This window comes from Ahaetulla prasina, chromosome 3 (assembly GCF_028640845.1).
Source record: "Ahaetulla prasina isolate Xishuangbanna chromosome 3, ASM2864084v1, whole genome shotgun sequence".
In the NCBI taxonomy this organism is placed as follows: Eukaryota; Metazoa; Chordata; class Lepidosauria; order Squamata; family Colubridae; genus Ahaetulla; species Ahaetulla prasina.
This window is the reverse complement of record NC_080541.1, coordinates 3,079,027-3,092,505: the sequence shown is the minus strand read 5'-3', so window position 1 is coordinate 3,092,505 and position 13,479 is coordinate 3,079,027. Positions and strand designations below refer to the sequence as shown.

At 48.4% G+C, this 13,479-nt stretch overlaps 1 protein-coding gene across 5 annotated transcripts in view; it reads right to left on the bottom strand.

Annotated features, from left to right (window-relative positions):
• Nucleotides 1-13,479, bottom strand: part of ARHGAP39 (Rho GTPase activating protein 39) — a 200,962-nt gene that overhangs the window by 104,155 nt on the left and 83,328 nt on the right. For all 5 annotated transcript variants that reach the window (XR_009154065.1, XM_058174368.1, XM_058174369.1 and 2 more), the window contains exon 2: nt 4,729-5,163. Coding sequence is in view for 4 of the 5 variants with exons in the window: in XM_058174368.1 (XP_058030351.1) it covers nt 4,729-5,163 (435 nt within the window). In the remaining variant the exon portion in view is untranslated. The remainder of the gene's footprint in view (nt 1-4,728; nt 5,164-13,479) is intronic.

Sequence of the window (13,479 nt, the reverse complement as noted above, 5' to 3'; positions counted from 1 at the left end):
ATAAGTTGACCCCCTCCTCCTCTTTCTGGCAGCCCCTCGAAAACTGGAATACTGCTATCATGTCTCCCTCCAGGTCCTTCTTTCCCCCTAGTCTCCAAATCCTGCAATCCTGTGGTTTGAGAACTGAAGGAACGGAAGATCAATAATCTGCATTATGCTAATTAAGTTACAGTTGAAAATGCAAAGAGTTGGCCAACAGATGGATTGAATCAAGATTATGTGAGGCACTTATAACAGGCTATAAAACCTTGGTAAGGCCACACTTGGAATACTGCATCCACTCTTGGTCACCACACTAAAAAATACGTTGAGAATCTAGAAAGAGTGCAGAGAAGAGCAACAAAGATGATTAGGGGACTGGAGACTAAAACATACGATGAACTGTTGCAGGAACTCGGCATGTCTAGTTTAATGAAAAGAAGGACTAGGAGAGACATGAAAGCAATCTTCCAATATCTCAGGGGCTGCCACAAAGAAGAAGGAGTCAAGCTATTCTCCAAAGCACCTGAAGGCAGGACAAGAAGCAATGGATGGAAACTCATCCAGGTAAGACCACATGTGCAATACTGTGTCCAGTTTTGGTCGCCACAATGTGAAAAAGATATTGAGACTCTAGAAAGAGTGCAGAGAAGAGCAACCAGAGAAGAGGATTAGGGGACTGGAGGTTAAAACATATGAAGAACGGTTGCAGGAACTCGGCATGTCTAGTTTAATGAAAAGAAGGACCAGGGGAGACATGATAGCAGTCTTCCAATATCTCAGGGGCTGCCACAAAGAAGGGGGAGTCAAACTATTCTCCAAAGCACCTGAGGGTAGAACAAGAAGCAATGGGTGGAAACTAATCCAGGAGAGAAGCAACCTGGAACTAAGGATTAACCAGTGGAACAACTTGCCTGCAGAGGTTGTGAATGCTCCAACACTCGAAATTTTTAAGAAAATGTTTGATAACCATCTGTCTGAGATGGTGTAGGGTTTCCTGCCTGGGCAGGGGGTTGGACTAGAAGGCCTCCAAGGTCCCTTCCGGCTGTTATTCTAAGCAGGTTTCTAAACAAAGAGGGAGGGAAAGAAAGAAAGAAAGGAAGGAAGGAAGGAAGGAAGGAAGGAAGGAAGGAAGGAAGGAAGGAAGGAAGGAAGGAAGGAAGGAAGGAAGGAAGGAAGGGTCTTTATTTGGAAGACGCTCCCTCACCCCTCCATCTCTGGCTGCAGACTTTCTGGGGTACTCTCTGTATCCCAGTTACATCGCCCACTTCTGCTCCCAGCCTTCTCGGAATAAATTGCCTTATAAATTGCACGGAGAAGTGAAAAGTCTTTCCAAGGATAATCAGCTAAATTTAGAGACCTTCTCTCGGAGACGGATGCATTAGAACCAGCGGGCCTCGCTCGGCCACAGCCAGCCAGTAATTTCCCATCGGTTTAATTTGTGGCAAACGAATGCAGCCCCCTGCAAGATGCTGGCCTTAGTCCTGAACCAGGGCGAGGGGCCATTAGAGGAGACCCCTTCCTGCCCCAGACCCGCTGTTCCTGCTCAACGTGCAGAATTCAGTCCGCCATCCACATGTTCCACTCAAAACATCTTCTCACACGCTGGCAGCAAAGGAGGAAATAAATAGTTCAGGTCAAAAAATGCCCAAACCAGGGAATGACTCAGAAATGAATATAATAGGTGTTTTTCTTCCTCCGGCCCTGGATAAACCCAGCTGAAGGATATATTGTTAGAAAAGAAGCAGAAATATACCTTTCTTAAAATACAACCGCTTGTAACCGCGGTGCCAGCGCGTCTCCGAAAATAATTTCCACTTCCGCTTGCAAGAGAAATTACGGCCGGCATAAACCGCCCTGCTCCTTCTCCTAACCTGGTCTGGTAGTCCTCAACTTACAACTCTTCGTTTAGTGACACTGTTACAAGTTACAACAGCCCTGAAAAAAAGCGTTTCACACTGACAGCCACTGCAAGGATCCCTACGGTTGCGCAATTGTAATTCAGATGTTTGGCAACTGGCATGGACTTATGACGGTTGCGGCGTCTCCCTGGGGGTCACCCGATCCCCTTTTGCGACCTTCTGACAAGCCAAGTCAAGGGGAAAGCCAGATTCGTTTAACAACCATATTATTAATTTAACACCTGCCGTGATTCCCTTGACGGCGGCATAAAAATTCGTAAAATAAAGCAAAGCTCACTTAATTTCTCGCTTAACAACTGTTTGCAAGAAAACGGGGCAAAACTCCCTTAACTGTCTCGCTTAGCAGCAGAAATTTGCGGGTCTGTTGTGGTCGTAAGTCCAGGGGGCTAGCTGAATGATACAATGAAATGAACGCAGCCCAAATTCCCTTCTGCGAAAAATTCAGACGCTCGGCAAATGACTCGTATTTATGACAGTTGGAGGGTCCCGGGGGTATGTGTGTGTGTGTCAGGGGGCCGGGTCAGGCAATCCCCTTTTGCACCCTTCTGACGAGCAAAGTCAATGGGGAAGACAAGATTCACTTAACCACCATGTTACTAATTTAACGACTGTGCTGATTCACTTAAGAACGGTGCCGAGAAAAGTTGTCAGATCGGGCAAAATGAGTCTCCTTTAGAAATATAAATACTGGGGCCAATGGCTGTCTTAGGTCAAGGACTACCTCTGTTCTGTGCCCACCCTCCTGAGTCCCCCAACTGGCCAGGCACGTTTTTGCAGGGACCCCCTCCCCTTTGCTACCAGGTTCTCGCCCCATAGCGCTGGGTGTATGAAACGACTCTTGCAGAAAACCACCTGTTGCTCCTCCGCGCCCCCCCCCATTAATTACTCCTGGCACAGATCTGATAATTGCTATTATTAATTATATTAATGAGCCGCTGCTCAGAGGCCCCAAGGGATGGTGCGGCAAAGATAGCGCGTGGTAATCTTCAAAGAGACGAAAAAGCTTTCGTTCTTTCAAAAAAAAAAAAAAAAGAGAGGGATAAGGGAGATTTACATGCAATGAAAGAGGGGATTATTACATACTTAGGGCGTTAGGCGTTTTGGTTAATTTTTACTGAACCTTTTTGCTGATTAAGTAAAGAGAGTGAAAGATTCGGGGGAAAAACGGAGGGAGGGGGGGGGAGAGGAGGCAGCGAACGAAGATTTATTGGATTGTATTTTAAGAGTCAGAAATTGTTCCAGGTGAATCGACCTGGCTGGGGATGAAGTTTTGCTTTGCTTCCTCCTCAAAAAGCTTCCCTTTTTCCTATTTTTTGTGGGGCGGTATTGGTAGGTTTTCTTTTCTGCACTTTTTAAGATTTTTTAAATGTCTTCCTGTATTTTATTTTGTATTTCTGGTCCTACGTAGACGTGAGACCACAGCTGAGCTGCAAATTTCTACTGCTAAGCAAGAGGAATTGTTAAGTGAGTTTTTGGCCCGTTTTATGACATTTTCCTGTTGTTCAGCGAATCGCTACAGTTGTTCTGTTAGTGACGAGGCTGCTAAGTGACTCTTGGCGTACAACCGTTTGTTTAGGGACAGTTCGAAGTGACAACATCACTGAAAAAGGGGATTAAAAGGGGACTAACTTAGCAACTGCAACAATTCCCTTAACAACTGTGGCAAGAAAGGTGGTAAAATGGACCAAAATTCATTTAACAACTGTGTCACTTAGCAACATAAATTTGGGGCTCAGTTGTAGTCGTAATCTGAGGACCTACCTGTATTTTAAAATTCGATTGAACCCTACATAGAGTCTCTACCCGAGTGAGACAGGCATTTTGAAAATGTGAAGAACAAGTATCTTAAAAGGTTAAAGCCGGGGTTTTAAAGCCATGGTGACGTAGCGGTTAGAATGCAGTATTACAGACTGACTCTGCCCACTGCCAGCAGTTCGATCCTGACTGGCTCAAGGTGGACTCAGCCTTCCGTCCTTCTGAAGTTGGTAAAATGAGGACCTAGATTGTTGGGGGCACTGTGAGGTGGTTTAAAAGTCTGTTATTGCTAAGTGCAAAGGAAGGGAGGGAGAGAAGGAAGGAAGGAAGGAAGGAAGGAAGGAAGGAAGGAAGGAAGGAAGGAAGGAAGGAAGGAAGGAAGGAAGGAAGGAAGGAAGGAAGGGCTGTGGTGGCATAGTGGTTAGAATGCAGTATTGCAGGTTAATTCTGCCAACTGCCAGGAGTTCGATCCTGACCGGCTCAAGGTTGACTCAGCCTTCCATCCTTCCAAGGTGGGTAAAATGAGGACCCAGATTGTTGGGGGCAAGAGGCTGACTCTGTAAACCGCTTAGAGAGGGCAGTAAAAGCACTGTCAAGCGGTATATAAGTCTAAAGGCTATTTCAATTAAATCTTGGCATCTGGACCAAAGTTTAGTCAAGAGTCAGCCTATCGCCCCCAACAATCTGGCTCCTCATTTGACCCACCTCGGAAGGACGGAAGGCTGAGTCAACCTGGAGCCCGGAGAGGTTCGAACTGCCAAATTGCAGGCAACCGGCAGGCAGCAGAGGTAGCCTGCAGTACTGCACTCTAACCACTGGTGTCACCGTGGCTCTGCGCCACAATGATGACTTTGCAGGGGTTTCGCAGCAAAATGAAAAGGCTCTCTGACTTTCTGCCTGCCTAACGTTTTTCATTCTGACCCAAAAAATTATTTGGTCGAGTAACGAAACGCCTCCGTTTAATAAACTTTGCCAGGGTTTAACCCGTTGGGAGATCCTTCCGGCCTGGATGACCCGAGTCTTCATTTACGTAGCGAAATAAAAAACCGACGCCTCAATTGCCTGGTTTTACCTTTCCGCTTCTTCCTTAACGATGGCAAACTGAGTCGGCTGCCGGCTGGGCCGGTTCTGCTCCGGGACCTTCTCTCCGCCTTCCAGCTCCTGCTCCAAGGAGGAGCTGGTGCTGCCTTCCCGGCTGACATTGGTGCTGCGCCCGGGACTGTTTTCGGTGGAGGCCCGAGGCGACTCGGTGTTCTGCTTCAGGGTCTGCAGCTTGGCCAGAGGGATGATGTCGCAGTTCTGCGGCCGGTGCCACACCGTCCGCTGGGTGGTGGCATTGTAGTAGTAGAAGCGGGAGGTGTTGGGGTCGAAGAGCTCCCACCACTGGTTCTCGTTGGTGCGTTTGATGCGGACGCCGGCGGGAGGGTCCCACACGCACTCGCCCGTGATCAGGTTGGCGTACATGCGCTCCCGCGTGCGAGGTTCAATGATTTCCACCCATTCCAACCTGTGGGGGGGGGGGGAAGAGAGAGACGGAGGGGGTGGGTGTTAGAAATTGGCATTTATTGAAGCGCTTTTTTTTCTTTCTTATTTTGTTCTTTTCTTTCTTTTTCGTTTCTTCCAACTCTGTACGGTTGGAAGTCTAGAGTAGCCCCATAGTGAGACATATCGTGGAAGAAAGAAAATAGAAAAGAGGAGGGAGGGAGGGAGGGAAGGAAGGCGAGACAGTGGGAGGGAGGGCGGAAAGAAAATAAAAAAGAAGGGAGGGAGGGAGGGAGGGAGGAATAATCTGCATATCTGCCCACACACTTCCATGCACACCCAGACAACCTCTTTATGGGTGCGAAGGAGAGATGGAGAGGGAGGGAGGGAGGAAGAAAGGAAGGAAAGAAGGAGAGACAGAGGAGAAAGAACGAAGGAAGGAAGGAAGGAGAGACAGTGGGAGGGAGGGCAGAAAGAAAATAAAAAAGAAGAAGGGAGAGAGGAGGATGGGAGGGAAGGAAGGAAGGAAAGAGAGACAGTGGGGGGAGGGCGGAAAGAAAAAAAAGGGAGGGAGGAAAGAAAGGAAGGAAGGAGGGAGGGAGGGAGGGAGGGAGGGAGGGAAGGAAGAAAGGAATAATCTGCATATCTGCCCACACACTTCCATGCACACCCAGACAACCTCTTTATGGGGTGGGAAGGAGAGATGGGGAGGGAGGGAGGGAGAAGGAGGAAGGAAGGAAGGAAGGAAGGAAGGAAGGAAGGAAGGAAGGAAGGAAGGAAGGAAGGAAGGAAGGAAGGAAGGAAGAAAGGAAGGAAAGAAGGAGAGACAGAGGAGAAAGACCGAAGGAAGGAAGGAAGGAGAGACAGTGGGAGGGAGGGCAGAAAGAAAATAAAAAAGAAGAAGGGAGAGAGGAGGATGGGAGGGAAGGAAGGAAGGAAAGAGAGACAGTGGGGGGAGGGCGGAAAGAAAAAAAAGGGAGGGAGGAAAGAAAGGAAGGAAGGAGGGAGGGAGGGAGGGAGGGAGGGAGGGAAGGAAGAAAGGAATAATCTGCATATCTGCCCACACCCTTCCATGCACACCGAGACACCCTCTTTATGGGGTGGGAGGGAGAGATGGGGAGGGAGGGAGGGAGAAGGGAGGAAGAAAGGAAGGAAGGAAGGAAGGAAGGAAGGAAGGAAGGAAGGAAGGAAGGAAGGAAGGAAGGAAGGAAGGAAGGAAGGAAAGAAGGAGAGACAGAGAAGGGAGGAAGGAAGGAAGGAAGGAAGGAAGGAAGGAAGGAAGGAAGGAAGGAAGGAAGGAGAGACAGTGGGATGGAGGACAGAAAGAAAATAGGAAGGAAGGAAGGAAGGAAGGAAGGAAGGAAGGAAGGAAGGAAGGAAGGAAGGAAGGAAGGAAGGAAGGAAAGACAGTAGGAGGGACGGAGGAAGAAACAAAGAAAGGAAGGAGAAACAGAGGAGAAAGGAGGGAAGATGGAAGGATTTATTTAGCTCATCATTTTATGAAGAGGAATCTTCTCACATGCTGCTTAGCCCCTGCTAGTAGTTCAATAAGGATCAACAGAATTCAGGGGAGGTTGGACTTAGTTCGCTTGTGACTACATAAGGATCCTAGGCTAATTCCTCTTTTGACTCCGCCCCCAGTCTCTGCCATCTGTCTCCTACATCACCTCTCTCATGTGGTATCTTGTTTGGTGACCCCAGTCTTTTCCACTTAGGTACCCCCCAAGCATGTGAGATCCACAGGGTGTGTGTGTGTATGTGTGTCACTACCAAGATTGTTGCCTCGATGAATGAAAGCAGGCAAGGATCTACTTTTTTTATGTGGACTTTGTTTTTTGGTTTTTTTGCCACATACAAATTCTCCGGCAGACACCCCCGGTTACGCCACAACTTTTGCTGTCTCCTCCCCTGTCAGGAAACAAACTGGCAACGGCAACAAACACCGATCGGAACCTCAAATACCAGCAAACAACTTAAGAAAGTTTACAACGGATTCCAGCCGAATCCTTTTGCTCGGAAATTCTGGATTTCTGTTTCGGATTCTAATAGCAGATGTTTCAAACGACTGCTTTTCCCTCCTACTCATACAAATAAATGTAATTAGATACCCGTCCCTTAATTGTGGGCTATGTTTTTTGTTTGTTTGTTTTTGTTTTAATCTCAAATTGTGAAAGGGAGGAGATTGTGGAAGAAACACATCGAAGACCGCAGGAAAAACAGAAACAAAACACAGATAAAACTTCAGAGGCGGCATCACGGAAGTTGGAAGTGCTACGTCGGACATTAGGAATGACAGATAGGTAGCTTGGAAAGCAGTTGAGACACAGATGTGGAACAGGGGTTTTGAGGCCTTCTAGAACCCCTATTTCTCAACCTTGGGCCACTGGGAGAGGTAGGAACTACAAATCCCAGAATTCCCCAGCCAGATCTGACGCGATTTGGGTGTAGAGCAGAGCTGTCCAACCGAGGCAACTCTTAAGACTTGTGGACTTCAACTCCCAAGATCCCACGCTCTCTAGGGAATTCTGGGAGATGGCTGGCTTGGGAATTCTGGGAGTTGAAGTCCACAAATCTTAAAGCCGCCAAAGTTGGACACCCCTGGTCTAGATCTCCTGCTTGAGCAGTGGGTTGGACTAGAAGACTTCCGAGGTGCTTTTCCACTCTGTTATTCTTTTATTACGTAGAGGTAGTCCTCGACTTACGACCAGAATTTACGACGTTAAGTGATAAATTTGTTAAGTGAGTTTTGTCCAACTTTACGATTTTTCTTGCCGCCTTTCTTAAGGGAATCTCTGCACTCGTTCAATTAGTAACACGGTTGTTAAGTGAATCTAGCTTCCCCACTGACTGACTCCAAGGACTCTGCAACCGTCATAAAAACGAGTCAGTTGCCAAGAGTCTGAATTTTGATCATGTGACCATGGGGATGCTGCCAACGGTCGTTAAGTGTGAAAAACGGTCACTTTTTTCTCTGCGGTTGTAACCTTGGTCACTAAACGAACTGTTGTAAATCAAGGACTCCCTGTACTTGTGGAGTTCAACTCCCAGAGTCCCTCAGCCAGCAAAGGCTCTAGAACAGGGGTCTCCAACCTTGGCAACTCTAAGACTTGTGGACTTCAGCTCCCAGAATTCCTCAGCCAGCAAAGGCTTTAGAACAGGGGTCTCCAACCTTGGCAACTCTAAGACTTGTGGACTTCAGCTCCCAGAATTCCTCAGCCAGCAAAGGCTCTAGAACAGGGGTCTCCAACCTTGGCAACTCTAAGACTTGTGGACTTCAGCTCCCAGAATTCCTCAGCCAGCAAAGGCTTTAGAACAGGGGTCTCCAACCTTGGCAACTCTAAGACTTGTGGACTTCAGCTCCCAGAATTCCTCAGCCAGCAAAGGCTTTAGAACAGGGGTCTCCAACCTTGGCAACTCTAAGACTTGTGGAGTTCAACTCCCAGAATTCCTCAGCCAGCAAAGGCTTTAGAACAGGGGTCTCCAACCTTGGCAACTCTAAGACTTGTGGACTTCAGCTCCCAGAATTCCTCAGCCAGCAAAGGCTTTAGAACAGGGGTCTCCAACCTTGGCAACTCTAAGACTTGTGGAGTTCAACTCCCAGAATTCCTCAGCCAGCAAAGCTTTAGAACAGGGGTCTCCAACCTTGGCAACTCTAAGACTTGTGGAGTTCAACTCCCAGAATTCCTCAGCCAGCAAAGGCTTTAGAACAGGGGTCTCCAACCTTGGCAACTCTAAGACTTGTGGACTTCAGCTCCCAGAATTCCTCAGCCAGCAAAGGCTTTAGAACAGGGGTCTCCAACCTTGGCAACTCTAAGACTTGTGGACTTCAGCTCCCAGAATTCCTCAGCCAGCAAAGGCTTTAGAACAGGGGTCTCCAACCTTGGCAACTCTAAGACTTGTGGAGTTCAACTCCCAGAATTCCTCAGCCAGCAAAGCTTTAGAACAGGGGTCTCCAACCTTGGCAACTCTAAGACTTGTGGAGTTCAACTCCCAGAATTCCTCAGCCAGCAAAGGCTTTAGAACAGGGGTCTCCAATCTTGGCAACTCTAAGACTTGTGGACTTCAGCTCCCAGAATTCCTCAGCCAGCAAAGGCTTTAGAACAGGGGTCTCCAACCTTGGCAACTCTAAGACTTGTGGACTTCAGCTCCCAGAATTCCTCAGCCAGCAAAGGCTTTAGAACAGGGGTCTCCAACCTTGGCAACTCTAAGACTTGTGGAGTTCAACTCCCAGAGTCCCTCAGCCAGCAAAGGCTCTAGAACAGGGGTCTCCAACCTTGGCAACTCTAAGACTTGTGGAGTTCAACTCCCAGAATTCCTCAGCCAGCAAAGGCTTTAGAACAGGGGTCTCCAACCTTGGCAACTCTAAGACTTGTGGAGTTCAACTCCCAGAATTCCTCAGCCAGCAAAGGCTTTAGAACAGGGGTCTCCAACCTTGGCAACTCTAAGACTTGTGGACTTCAGCTCCCAGAATTCCTCAGCCAGCAAAGGCTTTAGAACAGGGGTCTCCAACCTTGGCAACTCTAAGACTTGTGGACTTCAGCTCCCAGAATTCCTCAGCCAGCAAAGGCTTTAGAACAGGGGTCTCCAACCTTGGCAACTCTAAGACTTGTGGAGTTCAACTCCCAGAATTCCTCAGCCAGCAAAGGCTTTAGAACAGGGGTCTCCAACCTTGGCAACTCTAAGACTTGTGGACTTCAGCTCCCAGAATTCCTCAGCCAGCAAAGGCTCTAGAACAGGGGTCTCCAACCTTGGCAACTCTAAGACTTGTGGAGTTCAACTCCCAGAATTCCTCAGCCAGCAAAGGCTCTAGAACAGGGGTCTCCAACCTTGGCAACTCTAAGACTTGTGGAGTTCAACTCCCAGAATTCCTCAGCCAGCAAAGGCTCTAGAACAGGGGTCTCCAACCTTGGCAACTCTAAGACTTGTGGAGTTCAACTCCCAGAATTCCTCAGCCAGCAAAGGCTTTAGAACAGGGGTCTCCAACCTTGGCAACTCTAAGACTTGCGGACTTCAACTCCCAGAATTCCTCAGCCAGCAAAGCTTTAGAGCAGGGGTCTCCAACCTTGGCAACTCTAAGACTTGTGGACTTCAGCTCCCAGAATTCCTCAGCCAGCAAAGGCTTTAGAACAGGGGTCTCCAACCTTGGCAACAATAAGACTTGTGGACTTCAACTCCCAGAATTCCTCAGCCAGCAAAGCTTTAGAACAGGGGTCTCCAACCTTGGCAGCTTTAAGACTTGTGGACTTCAACTCCCAGAGTTCCTCAGCCAGCAAAGCTTTAGAACAGGGGTCTCCAACCTTGGCAACTTTAAAACTTGTGGACTTCAACTCCCAGAGTTCCTCAGCCAGCAAAGCTTTAGAACAGGGGTCTCCAACCTTGGCAACTTTAAAACTTGTGGACTTCAACTCCCAGAGTTCCTCAGCCAGCAAAGCTTTAGAACAGGGGTCTCCAACCTTGGCAACTTTAAGACTTGAGGACTTCAACTCCCAGAGTTCCTCAGCCAGCAAAGCTTTAGAACAGGGGTCTCCAACCTTGGCAACTTTGAGACTTGTGGATTTCAACTCCCAGAAGTCCTCAGCCAGCAAAGCTTTAGAACAGGGGTCTCCAACCTTGGCAGCTTTAAGACTTGTGGACTTCAACTCCCAGAATTCCTCAGCCAGCAAAGCTTTAGAACAGGGGTCTCCAACCTTGGCAGCTTTAAGACTTGTGGACTTCAACTCCCAGAGTTCCTCAGCCAGCAAAGCTTTAGAACAGGGGTCTCCAACCTTGGCAACTTTGAGACTTGTGGACTTCAACTCCCAGAGTTCCTCAGCCAGCAAAGCTTTAGAACAGGGGTCTCCAACCTTGGCAGCTTTAAGACTTGTGGACTTCAACTCCCAGAGTTCCTCAGCCAGCAAAGCTTTAGAACAGGGGTCTCCAACCTTGGCAGCTTTAAGACTTGTGGACTTCAACTCCCAGAGTTCCTCAGCCAGCAAAGCTTTAGAACAGGGGTCTCCAACCTTGGCAGCTTTAAGACTTGTGGACTTCAACTCCCAGAATTCCTCAGCCAGCAAAGCTTTAGAACAGGGGTCTCCAACCTTGGCAGCTTTAAGACTTGTGGGCTTCAACTCCCAGGGTTCCTCAGCCAGCAAAGCTTTAGAACAGGGGTCTCCAACCTTGGCAACTTTGAGACTTGTGGACTTCAACTCCCAGAGTTCCTCAGCCAGCAAAGCTTTAGAACAGGGGTCTCCAACCTTGGCAGCTTTAAGACTTGTGGACTTCAACTCCCAGAGTTCCTCAGCCAGCAAAGCTTTAGAACAGGGGTCTCCAACCTTGGCAGCTTTAAGACTTGTGGACTTCAACTCCCAGAGTTCCTCAGCCAGCAAAGCTTTAGAACAGGGGTCTCCAACCTTGGCAACTTTAAAACTTGTGGACTTCAACTCCCAGAGTTCCTCAGCCAGCAAAGCTTTAGAACAGGGGTCTCCAACCTTGGCAACTTTAAGACTTGAGGACTTCAACTCCCAGAGTTCCTCAGCCAGCAAAGCTTTAGAACAGGGGTCTCCAACCTTGGCAACTTTGAGACTTGCGGACTTCAACTCCCAGAATTACTCAGCCAGCAAAGCTTTAGAACAGGGGTCTCCAACCTTGGCAGCTTTAAGACTTGTGGATTTCAACTCCCAGAAGTCCTCAGCCAGCAAAGCTTTAGAACAGGGGTCTCCAACCTTGGCAACTTTAAGACTTGAGGACTTCAACTCCCAGAATTCCTCAGCCAGCAAAGCTTTAGAACAGGGGTCTCCAACCTTGGCAACTTTAAGACTTGTGGACTTCAACTCCCAGAGTTCCTCAGCCAGCAAAGGCTTTAGAACAGGGGTCTCCAAGCTTGGCTGCTTTAAGACTTGAGGACTTCAACTCCCAGAATTCCTCAGCCAGCAAAGGCTTTAGAACAGGGGTCTCCAACCTTGGCTGCTTTAAGACTTGTGGACTTCAACTCCCAGAAGTCCTCAGCCAGCAAAGCTTTAGAACAGGGGTCTCCAACCTTGGCAACTTTAAGACTTGAGGACTTCAACTCCCAGAGTTCCTCAGCCAGCAAAGCTTTAGAACAGGGGTCTCCAACCTTGGCTGCTTTAAGACTTGTGGACTTCAACTCCCAGAATTCCTCAGCCAGCAAAGGCTTTAGAACAGGGGTCTCCAAGCTTGGCAACTATAAGACTTGAGGACTTCAACTCCCAGAATTCCTCAGCCAGCAAAGGCTTTAGAACAGGGGTCTCCAAGCTTGGCTGCTTTAAGACTTGTGGACTTCAACTCCCAGAATTCCTCAGCCAGCAAAGGCTTTAGACCAGGGGTCTCCAACCTTGGCTGCTTTAAGACTTGTGGACTTCAGCTCCCAGAATTCCTCAGCCAGCAAAGCTTTAGAACAGGGGTCTCCAACCTTGGCTGCTTTAAGACTTGAGGACTTCAGCTCCCAGAAGTCCTCAGCCAGCAAAGCTTTAGAACAGGGGTCTCCAACCTTGGCAACTTTAAGACTTGTGGATTTCAACTCCCAGAGTTCCTCAGCCAGCAAAGCTTTAGAACAGGGGTCTCCAACCTTGGCAACTCTAAGACTTGTGGACTTCAACTCCCAGAATTCCTCAGCCAGCAAAGGCTTTAGAACAGGGGTCTCCAACCTTGGCAACTTTAAGACTTGTGGATTTCAACTCCCAGAGTTCCTCAGCCAGCAAAGCTTTAGAACAGGGGTCTCCAACCTTGGCAACTTTAAGACTTGAGGACTTCAGCTCCCAGAAGTCCTCAGCCAGCAAAGCTTTAGAACAGGGGTCTCCAACCTTGGCAACTTTAAGACTTGTGGATTTCAACTCCCAGAAGTCCTCAGCCAGCAAAGCTTTAGAACAGGGGTCTCCAACCTTGGCAACTTTAAGACTTGTGGATTTCAACTCCCAGAGTTCCTCAGCCAGCAAAGCTTTAGAACAGGGTCTCCAACCTTGGCTGCTTTAAGACTTGTGGACTTCAGCTCCCAGAATTCCTCAGCCAGCAAAGCTTTAGAACAGGGGTCTCCAACCTTGGCAACTTTAAGACTTGAGGACTTCAACTCCCAGAAGTCCTCAGCCAGCAAAGCTTTAGAACAGGGGTCTCCAACCTTGGCAACTTTGAGACTTGTGGACTTCAACTCCCAGAGTTCCTCAGCCAGCAAAGCTTTAGAACAGGGGTCTCTCAACCTTGGCAACTCTAAGACTTGTGGACTTCAACTCCCAGAATTCCTCAGCCAGCAAAGGCTTTAGAACAGGGGTCTCCAACCTTGGCAACTTTAAGACTTGTGGATTTCAACTCCCAGAGTTCCTCAGCCAGCAAAGCTTTAGAACAGGGGTCT